Below are 17290 nucleotides of genomic sequence, written 5' to 3'. Positions count from 1 at the left end.
GAGGATGCTGACACAGGGGAACATTTAGAGTCGACTTAACCTGTGCACTGTCCTCACTGCTGTCAGTACCATGCCGCAGATGTGAACGCCTCTCAGCTTTCACAGTGCTGGGCAATCTTTCCCAAAGGTGCTAACCTGTAAGTTATATAGAATGTGTGACGTTTAATGTTCATCAATGACAAAGAAGCAAGAATGAGTGGAAAGTATTTTGTGAGCTTTAGAAGCCTCAAGTCTGGGGTTAAGAATAGAATTTGTGGTAGCTTGGTTTAGAAGGTAATTGTAATAGATCTTTAGATTTTCTAATTTTTAGAAATTTGTAATAAGGTAATCTTAATCTTTAATAAATAAATATACAGAACGAATTAAAATAAAAACAACAAAACACATAAGGAGAATTGTACATTCTGTTTAATATCACTCTCATTCTCTCTCTCTGTCCCTCTCTCCTCCCTCCCTCCCTCCCTTCTTTCTTTCTTTCTTTCTTCTTTTTTTTTTTTGGATTTTTTGAGACAGGGTTTCTCTGTGGACTCACTTTGTATACCAGGCTGCCCTGGAACTCAAAATCGATCTACCTACCTCTGCCTCCTGAATGCTAGGATTAAAGGTGTGCGCCACCATGCCTGGCTTTTTCTTTCCTCTTTTTAAAGAAATCTAACAGCTATACAAAAGGAAAAAAAAATGCTTCTCATAATTCTTCTCATTTATAATAAACATAAATTAACCTGTTGCTGTGTTTTCATCTTGTCTTGAGGACTGTGCTTTCAAATTTACTAATGAAATGTGAATGTAGTTCCATTTTAAAAAGGACACTAAACACAGCCCGAGCATCACCTGGTTCTTTGTTTGCTTTCCCAATAAATAACGTCCTGTTCTCTCATAGTGAGCCACTTCATCCTTTCACAGAGGGCGACACCGTGTTGTGTGCTCTGCCGCTCACTCCTCTTGATCAGCTCCTTATTTGTAGACCCCTGGGTGCTAGTGGGCCTCCTGCCATTGCTGTGCCGCAAGAAAGGGACGTGGGGCCCAGTAGGGGATGGAAGATTTAAACACAGTAAGATATGGCCAGATTAGTCTACAATGACAATCCTTTCAGTCCTCAGTGAGAATTTGTTTCCTGAATCTTTGCCAATCTAGGAGTTTATTCAAATGTTAAAGTTTTCTAGCCTGGTATAGTTATTAAAGCCTTTTGTGTAAGTATTCCTCTTTATGACTTGTAAGTCCTTTCCACTTGGCAACCACTGTACCGCCTTTCTTATCCTTTTAGTCGTTTTTATGTTGGGTTGGTGATCTTTGCTAAAGTTCAGCTAGCATTTATCCATCCTGCCTTGCAACTTTTTAAAAGCTTTGTCATTTACAGTGTGACCTTTTGTTGAGCCTTTTTGGTGTTTCTGGAACAGGATGGGGCAGAGTAGAGAGAGATCACTTCTGCGCAGTGTGCCAAGAGTGTTTAGGGCTTTTGGTACTAGGATTTCTTTTTTTATTTTATTTATTTTTTTGGTTTTTCGGGACAGGGTTTCTCTGTGCAGCCTTGGCTGTCCTGGACTCGCTTTGTAGACCAGGCTGGCCTCGAACTCACAGCGATCTGCCAGCCTCTGTCTCCTGAGTGCTGGGATTAAAGGCGTGCGCCACCACCGCCAGGTAGGATTTCTCATTGTCAGTGTCATTTTGGGTAGACTTTCAGCCGTTACGGCTATAAAATTCAGTAAGAAGTAGTTGATTTTTACATCCTGACCAAATGTATGGAATATTCATCAGCACATAGTATTTTCATGCACCTCATTGGCTGCCTTCTGAGGAGTTTAGGATGTGTTGTAGCTTTTGTGTTGAGATCAGTTTCTAGGGAGGCTTACCTGCCATCCTCACTGAGCTTTGCGAAGGCTCAGGCATGCTGCTGTACTCCTTCATCTCTTTATGAGTGATTAAATGGACATGCATCTGGTGTCATGTCTCGTGCCCTGGAGCAGGCACAGAAGAGCAGGAAAGTGTAGCCTGTCTTTCTAGCCTGTTGGCATCCGTCAGTGGTTTTGGGAGTTAAGACCCTCCCTCAGCACCATGGCTGTTTCTATAGCAGCATCTTACTATTTATTTATTTTTTTAATTATTTATTTTATGTATATGACAGATCTATCTGCATGTACACCTGCAGGCCAGGCCAGGGCGTCAGATTCTAGTATAGATGGTCGTGAGCCACCATGTGCTTGCTGGGAATTGAACTCAGGACCTCTGGAAGAGCAGGTAGTGCTCATAACTGCTGAGCCAATTTTCCAGCCTCAATTTTACCTGTTTCATTTGCAGAACAAATTACAACATATAGTCAGTTTGTGTGTGTGTGTGTGTGTGTGTGTGCATGCGCCTGAAGCTTGTGTATTTCCGTATAATATAGTTAAACTCACCACTCCCTTAGAGTGTTGGGGTCTCATGGTGTATTTGCTAATGTTCCCCGTTGTATCTCACCCCCTGAGCCAGTGTGGGTACACACTAAGCACTCTAGATTTTTCCAGACTGAGGGCATTCTGTGTCTGTGTGTGCTTCTCCCTTGGACTCCTCTCTGGCCTCGGATCTAGGCTTGTGGACTCATGAGGATGTGACGTAAGGACAGTGCGTCCTGCTCTCAAAGCTCTGTGACTTCTCCAGGCCTTCTCTGAACGGTTGTCTAACTACAACTAAGTGTGCTGCTTTGTGTGGGTGTGGGGGCTCCACTCCCCAGGCTTTCTGCTGGAAGGAGAGGCCTAGACATTTTTGAGGCGATGTGACACTTCCCTTCTCCCTGGGAAGGGCTGTCTGTGGTGCCAGGGTAGGGATGAGTCCGGGTAGAGTGGGTCAGAGAATGGCTCAGCAGGCTTGGTCTCCTCTGCTCCTTCCTGGGGTGGGGGTGGGGGACGTCTGGGGCAGGGCGGGGCGCCTTGAGCCTGGACCCGCGGACTTGAGCTGCTTTCTCGCTGGAGACTGAGAACTTAGGAGATAGCCTGCATTGATTGGTGTCTAGTTGCCAGGATGGAAGTGCTGTCACAGGGAGCTTCATAGTCAAGTCCTGGCACAGCTGCATGAAAGGTTCTCTGGAGGGATTGCTCCATAACGGATGACCTCATTCATAAAATAGGATGTTTGCTCTCAGGGCGGCCATGAGCCAGGTGAGATGACACATTGGAAGTACTTAGCTCATTTTATTTGGAGACACCACCCCCATCTCGAGCTCTGCCTGCTGCCCACTCAAGAAGCTGCTGAGACTTGCCTACAGTGGCTGCCTTTCCAGGTCCAACTTTCCCTTTAACCCTGGAAAGCATCTGGGGCAACCGTGTGCCATAAAAGACGCATTTGTGGTCCAGAATGAAGGGATGATGGCCCTGGTCTAAGGGAGTGGTGAGTTTGGTGCCTGACACAGGGCTTTCCCCTAGTGCGCCCCCCCCCCCCCACGCTGCTTCCTGGATATTCAGAGGGATCTTGTTTAACAACATGATAGCACACTTGCTGCCTGAATTGGACTTTTGCATCACTCTTGGCACCAGGTCGGAATCAGCACTTCCTGTTCCAGCTGTCCCCTTTAAGTGGTTTGTGGAGGGGAAACTCAGGCTGCACTGTGTCCTGGGTCCCCACTGGCTGCTGCCTAGAGCTATGAATAACCCCTAAGCGAGGTGGGTGTGACTGGGATCCCAGCTGCCTACCTCAGGGGACTAACACACAGGAATAGGAGTGGAATAATAATAGCAGGACACTGATGGCAGTGCTCATCGGGTGCCAGGCCCTTCTCGGTAGCCTGCAAGCTATGTACATATTACACTTGCTAAATATAGTGACCCCAGAGGCCTGTTAGTGGCCTGCTGAGCAGGTGAGGAAATGAGAGGCCCAAAGGGGTTAGGAGACCCCCTCTCTTGCAGTTCACAGAGCTTGTGAAGTCTTTTTAGTGTGGAGGGTGCATGGGCAGTTAATTTGTTGCTGTAGTCCTCATGTTTGCCGTCATCCTTGCGGCTGCTGTTGGTGAGTAGTGGGGCAGACCCAAGCTGCTCTCTGTCTCTTCCCCATCTGGCTGTTGGTTTGATTTAGAATATCTTCAGGAGATCCCATGATGGAAGATCTGCAGAAAACGTCAGGGAGTCAGAGGTATGTGCAGCCAGAGTCTAGCCTGGGAATGCAGGCCTAGGTGGGGGTCCCTGGGTGGGGGAGGTTTCCCTACACCCCCCTCCCCTCACTGCCACTGTCTTAGAATTCCCTTCCTGGCTTGTGACCTGATCCTGACCCCTGCCATGCTTGTCAGGCTGCCTTGGCTGTTGCACCTTGGGTTAGAACACACATCTTTTGGTCTTTTCCACAAGAGAATTTCAGACACACCATACAGGGCTGAGTCAAGGCACAGAATTGGTTTCAGTCTTAGCATGGGTACCATGGACTCCTCAGTTCCTCCCAGGCGTGACTTCTCTGGGGGCCTTGGATTTTTTTTTAGTAGAAAAGTCCATTTTCTGCCCCCAGAGCTAAGGTCCTGAGTGCTTTGTTCTCCAATGTCCTTGCTGCCCTGGAGGAGGAACACCTTACCCGTGTGGCTCTCCTGGCTCTGTTGCCCCTGCTGCCCTGGCTCACCCTGCTGAGGTCCTGGGAGCTCCCTGTCCCCTCTCTGCCTGGAAGGCTCAGGCCGCCTCTCTTGACTTTCCTCACTTAGCCATGTACTTCAGATTTGCACATTCTTCGTTCGTCTCTCCAGGTGTTCTGTGTGCTATACTTGTCTGCAAGTGTCTTTGGCACCTCATGGCCCTGACCTGTGACATCAGCCAGCTTGCCTGTGAAGGTCTTTCATAGCTTCAGTTAATATTCATATCCAGTGAAGGTTTGATAAATACGCGACTGGGATATATAGGGAGACCCTTTCTCAAATGAAACGAAACAAAAATGAAACTCCACTAAAAACTCCAGCCATACTTTGAAAGTTAACTCTTTTCTTACCTATGCCTCACCCTCTAACCTAGCCAAGTTTCTAGAGGACAAAACCCAATTTCATTTCAGTTACTTGCCTTCCTGGGATATTTACATTTCTCTAAGAATTGAGAATTCTCCTAACCTTGCTTCAGTTGACTTCCACTGGAGGAGAGAGGCCTACCTGCAGCATGGGGGTGGGCGGCTGGGAGGGAGGAAAGAGATGCCTACACTCCCCTACCTCCCACCCCCACCCCCACTCCCACCCCACTCCCGCTGGGAAGGAGGAGATAGTAAGGCAAAGTTTGTAACAGGTCTTTGCTACTTTGTGGCTTCTTTCTTCCTCCTTTTCAACCCCCTTACACTAGACTTGAGAGAAAAAAGGACACAGAGCAAAGGAAAAAGATCCCTGAAAAAGTCAGGGGCAGGAAGGAGGATGATGTCATCGGTTAGACTACTTCCTGCTGCTTGGGGTGGAGCTCTTTGGGGCAAGTTTGCTCTTCCCTGTCTGGATAGATAATCTCCTCTCTTGACCCCCACCTCTTGAAGCCCAACATTTATATACCTTCTGATAAGTTCCCAAAATTCCAAACATCACACAATCACATCCCTGCCAGAGCTTGAGGCAAATCATAGTCAGCTGCTTGGAAGCAGCCCTGTATCCCCACACCTGGATTTCAAATGAAAACACGTTCTTACTATATTTCTTTTGTTTTTTGTTTTTTTGTTTGTTTGTTTGTTGTTTATTTTTTGTTTTTTGTTTTTGTTTTTTTGAGACAGAGTTTCTCTGTGTAGCCTTGGCTGTCCTAGACTCACTTTGTAGACCAGGCTGGCCTCGAACTGACAGTGATCTGCCTGCCTCTGCCTCCCAGGTGCTGGGATTAAAAGGGTGCGCCACTGCTGCCCGGCTATTTCTGTGTTTTTAAAGAAACCAAAATTCCAAAATTGTCAGTACAAAAGTAGCACTGGGAAAGGGTATAACTCCAGACTCCCTTTCCCTGTCAGAGAGAACTAGAAAATACATTTCTATTAGGTGCAGGAAGAAGGAGGAGGGATTTAAAGAAATCAAATCTTGTTTCACCTGTTTGAAACATGGGTTGTGGGAGAAGGCATCAGAATGGAAAGGGTTAATGTTAGATGAAGGGAAGAGTATTCCATATAGATCTTCTTGGCTGTTTTTGTTGTGTTTGTAATAGGGTCTCCCTGGCCTATAGGGTCTTCTGTATAGCCCAGGCTGGCAGAGAACTCCTACTGCCCAGCCATGAGTGGTGACATTATGGGTGTTTGACACTATTGGAAATTTATTTGCCAGGAAGGACGCTTCCTGTTCAGCTGGACCTGCACACACCTTCCCTGTTGAGAGTGTTTGGCTGTAGCACTGTCTGTGAGGTGGAGCCAGGCTTTGGATACCGTGCTTGGGTCTTGTTTGATCCCAAGACAGCTGTTTTCCTGTATCCCAAGCCAAGGGTCCAGTCTGAGGACTGGTTTGTCGTCAGCACTCTTGTCAGCTGTCTTTAGAATTTTGTCTGCTTTGCCTTTGGCTGTGCAGGGGCTGAACGCTTGGCACACAGGATCTAGTGATGCACCTGGCTTGAAAACACAGGCTCTTGGCCAGGAACCTGCTCTGACACCTTCGTTGCCTGCCTGTTCATCTGTGGCATTTCCTGTCACTAGATGTGGAGGCAGAGTGTGAGGGTGTGAGTTCTGCCCCGCCCCCAAGGTTCTTTTTACTTCATTCTGCACTGTGATGGAGAGTGGGAGAGTTGAGTTATAACCATTTCCAGGGTCCACCTCTTGTATCTCTCCTCCCTTCTGCACTAGCCTGAACATTCAGATTGTCAGTCTGTTTTGGTTTTGACATTCAGTACCAGGTGTGGCCTCTAGTAGTTCAGTCACTACTTGATGAAGTGAGTTACATGCACGTGGAATTGGCCAGTGTCTCTTTCTGTTCCTCTTACAGCCCGGGAAAGTAAATATACGCACCCCCACAATAAACGGAGCTTATGCCATGCCCTCATTTGACCAGAAGGTGGCAGTGTGACACAGCTCTGAGCTTGCATCCTGTCTTCTGTCTTGGGAGCTTAGCTATCTAGTTGATTTTTTGTTGCCTCTTTGAAGCCACTCGGAGACATTTCAGCCTCCAGTGTTCTCTTAGGCTTTGGGCCATAGGGTGGAAAGAAATGGAATTTGGTGTCTGTCAGGCCTGGTCCAGCTCATGACTGTCTTCCTAGAAGCTTAGCCTTGGGCAGGCTAACTCTCTGACACGGTTCAGCATGACTGCAGCATGAAAGCACGTTACCTTTGTCGTTGGAGATTTGCTGCTTGCCTTTGGCTGTCTGATACCAGACTTCAGCTATCCTCTCAGTCATCCCTGCTTATCTGCTCAGCCAGATTGACTTTATGTCTGTCAGTGCCTAGTCCTCACCTTATCACACGTCCGGATGCCTTCCCGCCGTCTGCCTGCCCATTTGCTCTCTGGCCTGTTTCAGCCTGCAATGTGTCCAGAGCTGTTGGAAGAGTGATGTATTGGTGACTCTGTGCGGGCCTCTGTCTTAAGGATTGTGGCATCCGTGCCCTGCACTGAGCAGGCACTCCAGTAAAAATGATAGCTATTAGTACTGAGCCCAGTTCAAGCCTCCTAGCATATCTGTGAGCAAAAGCGGCCACTCCATTGTACAAAGTAGAGGTGTGCTAGGATGCCTTTGGTTCCAACAGTGGAATTCTACTAAAAGAGTTTACGCAACCAGGATGTTATTCTTGTGTTTTTGTTTTGTTTTGGAGACAGGGTCTCACAGAGCTCAGGCTTGCCTTGGACTCACTGTGGAGCCAAGATTGGCCTTTGAACCCTTGCTCTCTTGCCTAGTTTCCCAGTTGCTGGCATTGCAGGTGTGCCTGGCAGGAAATGGGACACTTGGTTATGTCTCAGGGATCCAGGAAGCTGCAGTCTTTCACTTTCTTCCCTCATTGCACTACTCTGCAGTCTTTAGGCCAGTCCCCTTCCTGGTACTATGGTGACAGCATGCTCCTAGCTTTTAAAAAAAATTTATTTTATTTTATTATCTATCTATTTATTTTTTCTGGTCTCCTAGCTTTTAAAAAAAATTTATTTTATTTTATTATCTATCTATTTATTTATTTTTTATTTTTTTGGTCTCTCAGTCAATTGCCTTCAGGGTTCTTCTGGGCCGTTTGGATCTTGGGATTGTTCCTAAGTTAGTCAGTAAAAGGACAGAAGCCAGGTAGCTGGTTACACTGATCAGAATCCAGCCTTTAAGGCTGGCGAGGGGCCAGCTTCATGGAATGGCCCTGGGCACCTGGTCTAGGGAAAAGAAGGGACATGAAGGCGGCTCCCATCTGCTCGCGTAGATATGGTGAACTCCAGGGTTCCGACAGGCACCTGGCTGACTCCAGAGGCTGTCTCTCTGAAACTGCTGTAGCCTCAATGGTTTTGTCTTCTGTTCCTGCTGACGCTGGCATCTCTCCCATTCTTGTCTACCCTTTCCTTGTAGTGATTCTTTTCTGTCTGTCTCCCTGGGACACTGTCATCTAACACTTGTCTGCCGCCTGGTTCCCGTAGACTTCATGCTCTTAGCCGAGCAAGGCCTTGGTGGCCGTTGGGAATGGGAGTTGTCTCAGTCAGCCTTGCTGTTCAGGCTCTGGATGGGTCAAGACGAAATTTTATGTTGAGCGGTTAGATTTGCCGCAGAGTGATCTTATGGTCCTAGATCGGGGAGAGACTGGGGAAGATGCCATGTAAGTGGCCTTAGGCCTTGAGAGAGAGCAATGCAGTGTTGGGAAAGCTGGCACGTGGGTATAGGCTTCCAACAAGCCTGGGATGGGGGTGGGGGGCACTAGCCATTTCCTGTAGCCATGTTATCACTGAGGAGGTGCTGGCCTTACAGATGCTCCAGGACTGTCCAAAGGCTCGCAGGGAGGTGGAGCTGCACTGGAGGGCCTCCCAGTGCCCGCACATCGTGCGCATCGTGGACGTCTACGAGAACCTGTATGCTGGGAGGAAGTGCCTGCTCATCGTCATGGAGTGGTGAGCCCCCTGCTGTGCTCTGTCCAGCTCGTCTGCAGGCCACACTGAGTGCCTCTGCCTCTGGGGACAGCCCAGTGTGGAATGTCAGCATCTGACTTGCTTTGGGGGCAGTGGAGAGTGGTTGGGGGTGGGGCGGTTGGCTCGCTGCCAGGTATTCCACTGTGCCTTTTCTTCCAGTCTTGATGGTGGAGAGCTCTTTAGTCGAATCCAGGACCGAGGAGACCAGGCATTCACAGAAAGAGGTAGAGAGGGTGTGCTGTGGGGATGGATAGCTTGGGCAGGGCAGTAGGCAACTGTAGATCCTTGGCAGGACCCACTCACTGGAGAGGTTGAGGGTGCTGCTTCTCAGGCTCACTGCTAGGAGCGTCTTTCTCCTGCAGCCGTGGGCTAGCTCCTAGCTTCTCTGTGTCTCTGATGAGTTGGTGGGCGCGGGAGACTGAGGCTGCACTGGGCGGTTGGTGTGTAGAGCTTTCAGGCCTCTAGCTCCCGTTTTTCTCTCTCTGCAGAAGCATCAGAAATCATGAAGAGCATTGGCGAGGCCATCCAGTATTTACATTCTATCAACATTGCTCACCGGGATGTCAAGGTACCACCTGTTTGTACCCCAGAAGCTGTGAGGATGGGACAGTGGGAGTCCCCTTACACCCTGATTGCCTGATTCCTTAGGTCAGGATGGGGGTGCAGCCCAGTCTGTGGCCTGTAGGGCTTGGCACAGGGAACCATAAACTTAGGAGTGAGGCCCTCTTTGGCTACGCTCAGCCCTGTGCGTCTCTTCGTCAGCACCTCACTGTCCCACCCATAACTCTGAGCCAGCAGCGTTGCCCACAGCTCCATTCGTCTCTGGTCTCTTGGCCCTCCATAGCAGGTGGCTGATGCTCTCCCGCTGTCCAGTGCCGAGGGACTTGACAGATGGATATTGGTTGAGCAGAGGATGGGAGGGCACAGTCCTTCCACTTGGGTTTCTCGGCATTTCTGCAGGGTTGTGACTTCCTGTCTCTCTCTCTCTAGCCCGAGAACCTCTTATATACTTCCAAAAGGCCCAATGCCATCCTGAAACTCACCGATTTTGGCTTTGCCAAGGAAACCACCAGTCACAACTCTCTGACCACTCCGTGCTACACACCATACTATGTGGGTGAGTTCATGGGAGGCCCAAGGACCGAGTCTTAACCCTCATTTTGCTGGCCTCAGGAGACCATAGACGCTAGGCATGTTGGGTCTTTACATCCGTATCTGGTACTGGCTCTGACAAGACTCCACCATGAGCGGCCTGCTAGAGTTAAGCGGTGACCAAGGGTTATGGAAATAGTCTGCAGGGTCTAGGGCAGAATTCAGCATCTGTGTTCTCTTCCTGAGAAGAGCTGTAGTTTCTGTCACATTCTCTGTGGAATCTGGGACTCGGATTTTGCTCTAAAGTCCCTGCCAACTCATAGGATAAGCTCCCAAACCACGCTGGTGAAGTTAAGTGGGTAACATGCATTCGCGAGTGTTGAGCAGCTCAGCAACGTTTTCACCCTAAGCTTCCAGCTGCAGAGTCCCTTCGGGGGAGGGTCCTCCACTTCCCTCCCACTCCACTTGCTCTCCTGTTACGACGGGATGAGGGACTCTGAAACAACCCACAGTGATCTTTGCTTTGCAGCTCCAGAAGTGCTGGGCCCAGAGAAGTATGACAAGTCCTGTGACATGTGGTCCTTGGGTGTCATCATGTACATTCTGTGAGTGGGCTAGTGTGGGGGCTGGGGTAGGGGCTGGGGTGAGAGCTAGGATGGGAGCTGGGGTGTGGGCTGGACTGGGGGCTGGGGTAGGAGCTGGGGCGTGGGCTGGGCTAGGGGCTTGGGTGGGGCCTGGGGTGGGGGCTGGGGTGTGGGCTGGGCTAGGGGCTTGGGTGGGACCTGAGGTAGGAGCTGGGCTGGGGCTGGGGCTGGGCTGGGGGCTAGGGTGGGAGCTGGGGTGGAGGCTGGGATGGAGGCTGGGGTGTGGGCTGGGATGGAGGCTGGGGTGGGAGCTGGGGTGGGGGCTGGGCTGGGGGCTAAGCTAGGGGCTTGGGTGAGACCTGGAGTTTGGACTGGGGTGAGGGCTGGGGTGGGGGCTGGGCTGGGGGCTGGGTGGGAGCTGGGGTGTGGGCCGGGGTGTAGGCTGGGGTGTGGGCCGGGGTGTAGGCTGGGGTGTGGGCTGAGGCTAGGCTACAGTTCGTCAGGGAGCTGGGGAAGCCTGTGCCTCTGCAGGACAAGAGGAAGAACAGACATTAGTGCTTCCTCTTTGGATGGGGGAATCCCCTGGGAATCCCCAGTATCCCTGCTTCATTTGATGCTTTGTGGGGTCTGGTTGCTAAGAGATGATAGAAACTAGCTAATGGGCTAGACTGTTTAGTTGACATCCTTGGCACATTGGACTCTGTCTATACCAACAGTTTCCTATTTTTCAATGTGCCTATTACAGGAAGAGCCTGTTTCTCACCCGATCCTTGGTGCAGGGTTTCTAAGTAACACTCACTTTCTCCTTCTCTTCCTTAGGCTGTGTGGGTACCCCCCCTTCTATTCCAATCATGGCCTTGCCATCTCTCCGGGCATGAAGACTCGTATTCGAATGGGCCAGTATGAATTCCCTAACCCAGAATGGTCCGAAGTATCAGAAGAAGGTAGGAGGGCCCAGCCTTCCGGGACACGGGAGGCGGTGTGCGAGAATGCATGTGTAGGTGAAGGTGCCTGTCTCACATGGTGCTTACAGCTGGTCCTATGCCTTCTTGGTGTCTCTTGCCTGCGTGAAGTGCCTAAGGCAGGGTCAGAGTCATCTGTGTAGAGCTTGTCCAGTGGCTTAGCATGGTGGTCCTTGGAGTCACTGCTTCTTGGGTAGCTACCTCCATGTAGTCTAAGTAATGCAGGAGAGTGCAGGGCAAAGTATAGCTCCTGAGCTGTCCCTGTCCCCTGAGCTATCCATCCACCTCTGACCCCTGCCTGAGCTATTCATTCACCTCTGACCCCTGAGCTGTTTATTCACCTCTGACCCCTGAGCTGTCCGTCCACCTCTGACCCCTGAGCTGTCCATCCACCTCTGACCCCTGAGCTATCCCTGTCACCTGAGCTGTCCTGTTCCCTGAGCTGTCTCGTCCCTCGAGCTGTCCTGTCCCCTGAGCTGTCCCTTCCCCCAAGCTGTCCCGTCCCAAGCTGTCCCGTCCTCTGAGTTGTCGTGTCCTCTGCCTCACCCTGTAGTGAAGATGCTTATCCGGAATCTGCTGAAAACAGAGCCCACCCAGAGAATGACCATCACAGAATTCATGAACCACCCCTGGATCATGGTAAGCTTTGTGGGTTGGGGAGACGTGGGTGCAAGGGACTGTTGCTCAGTATGTTGCCTTCACCAGGACTTTACTGCCCCAGAATGCCACTTGATCCCATTTCTGTCTCCTCAGCAATCTACGAAGGTCCCTCAGACCCCACTGCACACCAGCCGCGTCCTGAAGGAGGACAAGGAGCGATGGGAGGATGTCAAGGTGAGGGACGCCGCTGAGTAAGAGATCTCAGGGAGGCGGTGTAGGGGAAGTCCCAGCATGAGGGCTGGCCCTGGCCAAGGGCAGTTTGGGTCTGTGTTCTTCATCCCAGTGTCTCCATAGCAACAAAACGATAACTGGGAGCCATTGCCTTCACTGGTTTGTGGCAAAGGTTCTGGCTAGACTCTGCTGTCTGTTTCCCATGTGCCCTCCTCTCCCTGGGGCTCTAGTGAGATCTGAAAGGGCACCGGGTACTGCTGTCTCCTCAGTTTCCAGATGAGGGCATTAAAGCCCCAGACAAGTACATGTCCTACAGGATGGCTGGCCCAGGGCTCTTTCCTCTATTGTGGGCTTGTCAGGGGGTTCCTGGCAGACTAGCTGCACAGCGGCCAGCCTGTGCTGATGCAGTGAGTGCTGAAGGACACCCACATCTGGCCCGTGCTCGCTGTGCCCTTTTCCTGCATTGCCTGTGTGTCTCTGACCGCTTATGTCTCTTCCGCCCTCTTTCCCTGCTGCGTCATCCCGACCCTGCTCCCAGGAGGAGATGACCAGTGCCTTGGCCACGATGCGTGTCGACTATGAGCAGATCAAGATAAAGAAGATAGAAGATGCAACCAACCCGCTGCTTCTGAAGCGGCGGAAGAAAGTCCGGGCCGCGGAGGCTGCGGCCCTTGCCCACTGAGCCGCGGTGTCTCCCACCCCACTGGAGGACAAGCAATAACTCTACACGAATCTATTTTTTAAACAAAGAGACACAAGTTGCCCACCGCTGCCTCCTGTTCTCCTGGGCTGCGTGGAGCCCAGAAATGCCTCCAGCTTGATTCTGCCCTTGGCTCTGGCCTCCCCAGAGATGGGGGGCTGGAGGATGTGTGAGGATGTGTGTGGTGCTCCTGAGCCCACACTCCTTTGCGTTTTGTCTGTAATTTGGCGTAGGCTTTCTATAGGCCCTCTTTTGTTGTCCCTTTACCCGCTCCTCGCCCTTTCCCACCTGCAAAGGCTGGGGCTTACCCACGGGCATTGTGGCCACTGTTACAGGAAATGTCCCTGGTTGTCCCTCTGTCCTCCCTGGCCTCCTATTATAGCCCAAGGTCCCTACTGGCTCTAGAATATGGGAGCTCCAGGAAGAGGGGGAAAGAGTGGCCACTTGCCCCCCGCTGAAGCCCTCAGCCATCACCAGTGTGCACAGGAGAGGAATGTGTCCGTGCGTGCCATGGTCCATGCCAGTGACTGGGCATGGGAGGGCCTGGGAAAGGCAGGGCTGCAGGGGATCCTGCTTGAGCTGAGTCTGCCTAAATGCCTAGGTAGCTTGTCTAGAGCCAGAGCCAAGTAGTCATCCCCTCTGTGTTAGCTGGGCGGGGGGAGGCAGGAAGGGGTGAGTGGGCACTGGCAGCCATCAGGAGGACTGGGTCCCCTCAGGACACCTTTTCCTAAAGTAGTGCAGTGTTGGTCCTAGGTCCCTGAGGCACCGACTCACTGAGTAGTCTCTGCTCGCCCTTCTTGCCATTAGTAACCCACTCCTGTCGAGTTCTCTCAAGTTTTTAGCCATTTCTCAGTGGGCTGTCTCTCTGCTCCCATGGGTGAGCCTGGGAAGGTTATATGGCTGGAAAGGTGTTTGCATTTTGTGCATCCTCCCTGAGCTCCAGGGTACCTGCCAACCTCCCTTTGCCAAGGGCAGGACCACAGTTGGTCTTCCCAGATTTCCACCTTGTGGCCCGGTGGGTGGGATAGTCTTCGCACCAAAGATGTCTTGACTCTGTCCCTGCCCACTAGCCACCTTACCCTCTAATTACTCAGCCTGGGCGGGGGCTCCCCAGGATTGAGAAGGAGCAGGTGGGGAAGAGTCTTTGTGCCATGGTCCCCCATGCCCCTCCCGCTGCGGGAGGGGTGGCTCCCTCAGGGGTTGGTGGGGGAGGGGCTCCTGGGCATCTGCGGGCCTGGGGGCGGGACCCAGATGTCTGCAGCTCCTCCCTTGTCTTTGATGGTGTGTTCAACACTCAGACTGTTGTAAACTGTTGTTTTGTATGAGCAAAATTGTCTTTACTAAACAAATTTAATAGTTGAAAGTTTCTCATTCTCTTCCTTCCTGGGGCTCAGGCCCCTGGATCACTTACGCTCTGTTCTTCCAGCCTGTGGAGAGTTTTCTGTGATGAGTTGCAGAGCCCTATGCCCTGGGAGCGAAGAAGAGGACCTCCTGGATGGATAAACATAGGAATAGCTCCTCTTTGTTGAGGGCCTGTGACAATGAGCTGATTTTCTTTGGAGCCTGAGATGACAGGTTCTAATCATTAAGACCAAGAAAACAGGGTGGTATAGTACCTTAGAGTTCCAGGAGGGGGCAGTACAAGCCAGGCAGAAACAAAAGTGCCTTGAGTTAGGCAGTGAAGCTAGCCGCCTCAGAAACCCTGTGATGAACTGAGTGTCCTTGCCAGGGCCTACGGTAGAAGCTGGTTTGCTGACTCTACTGCTTCTGTTTCCAGTCCAAGGAAAAAGGCTGGGGCAGCATGGCTAGTTAGCCCTGCCTTGTGAGTTTACCAACCCAGAGCGGAAGGCACTGTGCTGGCAGTCATACAGCTGTTGGTTTGGGCTAGAACCCAGGCCTCAGGATCTTGGGGCCTCGCAAGTCCTCTCTCTTCCACCAGCCTTCTCTCTGGAAGATGCACCTGCCTGCTGCCTTAGCCATCAGAGGGATCACGCCCACTCAACCTGAGACCACGCCCATCACCTTGAGTACTGCTGAGACTCACCCTGCATGCTTGCTTGTAAAGAACTCAGCCTGCACTTACAAGAGGGGTCCAGGGCGAGGGAGGAAGGAGGGCTAGTAGGAAGTTGTCAGAGCCTGCCATCTGAGTGCCAGGCTTGAGCAGGTCCCTGTTGTGGCTGTGCTGAGCACAGTGGCACAGGGTATGGTTATCTGGATGAGAAGCCTGCTACAGCCTCACTGTGCTTGCAGGGGCTCTGCAGAGCCACATTGCTTGGCTTGGGGCCTCTTTCTCTGTCTTTGAAACCAGCCACTTTGTACCAGTCCTCTCCTTGTGTTATCATCTCTCTGACATGGCCTGAAGAATTTCCCTGAGGCCCAGTATGATGAGATTGGGCTAGCCCAGGTAACCCATTGCTAAAACCCCCCCCCCCCCCCCCCCCCCGGTCCCCTGCCCCAATCTCCATCTGCAAAGTCCTTTATGCTGTGGACAATGACAAATCCACTGGACCAGGAATAGAGTGTGTTTCTTTGGGGGCCAATTTTCTGCCACAGAGGACTGTCTTACAGCTTCCTCATCTTAGGAAGTATTAATCACCCCTGTGTTGCATTTCCCTCTCAGTCCAGCTTACAAGGTGACTAATATTTAGTCACCAAGGAAGGTGACTAAAAAGGGTCTGGGGGTGTGGCCATGATTTTGTTAACCCCCCACCCCCTGCTCCCCTCACTCTACCCTAAGGTCTTGAGATTCTCTGTCTAACTTGGTAGGGGTTTAAAAAAATTTTTTTTATGTGACTTTGTTAATGTCACATATATAATGCCACATATATAGAGATGTGTATGGCTGGAAGAGGGTGTCAGGTCCCTTGAAACTGGGGTTACAGGTGATTGTGAGCCATTCAGTGTGAGTGCTCTTGAACAGCAGGGAACAGATTGTTAGGCCTGGTGCCAGCTCTATAGCCCACCTTTCTCCAATTCAACCAACTCCTGATGAGCTGTGTTAAATGGCATTAGAAACTCAAGGCAGATGTTAGCATTCATGGGTGTGAGGTTGGGGGAGGAGAACAGGCTAGGTATACTCAAATACACCAAGGGGAATGCTTGACATCCTTGGGTGTTTACTGAGTTAAGTGCTGTTGCTAGGTTCATCTTGTCGTCGTTGTAAGTCCTACAAGGTGGGGGGAAAGGTTAGGGAAAGTGTCCACGCCACTGTGAGTGTAAACAAGCCACTGGATCCTGTTCTGTGTGGGGCTGAGTGAAGGAGCAGAGGTCTGGGGGGTGCAGCCTGGATGACACAACCCCTTCGTGGATCTGCCTCGTCATGCCTACATTTGGGTGCCCAGCTGCCTTAGGTGCCTTAGGTGAGCCTGACTGAGTTTGGGAACAAGCACTTTTTAGAAGGGACTTCAGGCATCAGCTCCAGGGGTTGCCTTCTCCTTGTATGGAGTCAGGCCAGCATGGAGAGCTTTCCCACTATGCCACCACATTTAGTTTGTTTGCTTATTTATTTTTCTTTCCAAGACAGGGTTTCTCTGTGTAGCCTTGACTGTCTTGGACTCCCCTTATAGACCAAGCTGGCCTTGAACTTACAGTGATCCCCCTGCCTCTGCCTTCCAGAGTACTGGGATTACAGGCATACGCTGTCCACTTGAACACACCCCCCTTTCCCAACCTTTCAGAGCCTTAGCAGTTTTGAGGCAGGCAAAATGAGCAAGTGGGAGGAAGCTGATGGTGGCCCTCCGTTCCAAGATAAAGCATTCATAGCCTTGCTTTGGCATGTCAAAAGTTAAATGATATTTTAAAATTTTATTTATTCATTATATGTATACGAGTGCTCTGTCTTCATGTACACCCACATGCCAGAAAGGTTGTGAGCCACCGTGTGGTTGCCTGGAATTGAACTCAGGACCTCTGGAAGAGCAGGCAGTACTCTTAACCGCTGAGCCATCTCTCCAGCCCCTGTGCATGTCAAAGTTAAATAAGGACTTTGAGTGTGGGGAGCAGTTCTTGAGTTTGAAGGTTAGTGTCATTTCTTCTGCTTTAGGATCAGTTGATGTGATGAGGACTTTGAGTCACCATTGAGTAAAGATGCCACTGTTGGCATTCTCCTTGCTGACAATACCTGGTGTGAGTCAGCCCAGTGGAAAGCTGCAGTTGGATT

The 17290-nt window shown here is 50.9% G+C and overlaps 1 protein-coding gene across 1 annotated transcript in view; it reads left to right on the top strand.

The window, feature by feature from the left end:
• Positions 1 to 14568, top strand: part of Mapkapk2 (MAPK activated protein kinase 2) — a 49187-nt gene extending 34619 nt beyond the window's left edge. The window contains exons 2-10 of the mRNA XM_051147339.1: positions 8805 to 8944; positions 9122 to 9186; positions 9451 to 9530; positions 9953 to 10079; positions 10584 to 10659; positions 11458 to 11582; positions 12154 to 12239; positions 12354 to 12434; positions 12970 to 14568. Of these exons, the coding sequence (XP_051003296.1) occupies positions 8805 to 8944; positions 9122 to 9186; positions 9451 to 9530; positions 9953 to 10079; positions 10584 to 10659; positions 11458 to 11582; positions 12154 to 12239; positions 12354 to 12434; positions 12970 to 13113 (924 nt within the window). The 3' untranslated portion in view covers positions 13114 to 14568. The remainder of the gene's footprint in view (positions 1 to 8804; positions 8945 to 9121; positions 9187 to 9450; positions 9531 to 9952; positions 10080 to 10583; positions 10660 to 11457; positions 11583 to 12153; positions 12240 to 12353; positions 12435 to 12969) is intronic.
• Positions 14569 to 17290: the final 2722 nt, after the last annotated feature.

The sequence above is a fragment of the Acomys russatus genome, chromosome 6 (assembly GCF_903995435.1).
Source record: "Acomys russatus chromosome 6, mAcoRus1.1, whole genome shotgun sequence".
In the NCBI taxonomy this organism is placed as follows: domain Eukaryota; kingdom Metazoa; phylum Chordata; class Mammalia; order Rodentia; family Muridae; genus Acomys; species Acomys russatus.
Note: the sequence above shows the minus strand (reverse complement) of the source record. Positions and strands in the feature narration are given on the sequence as shown.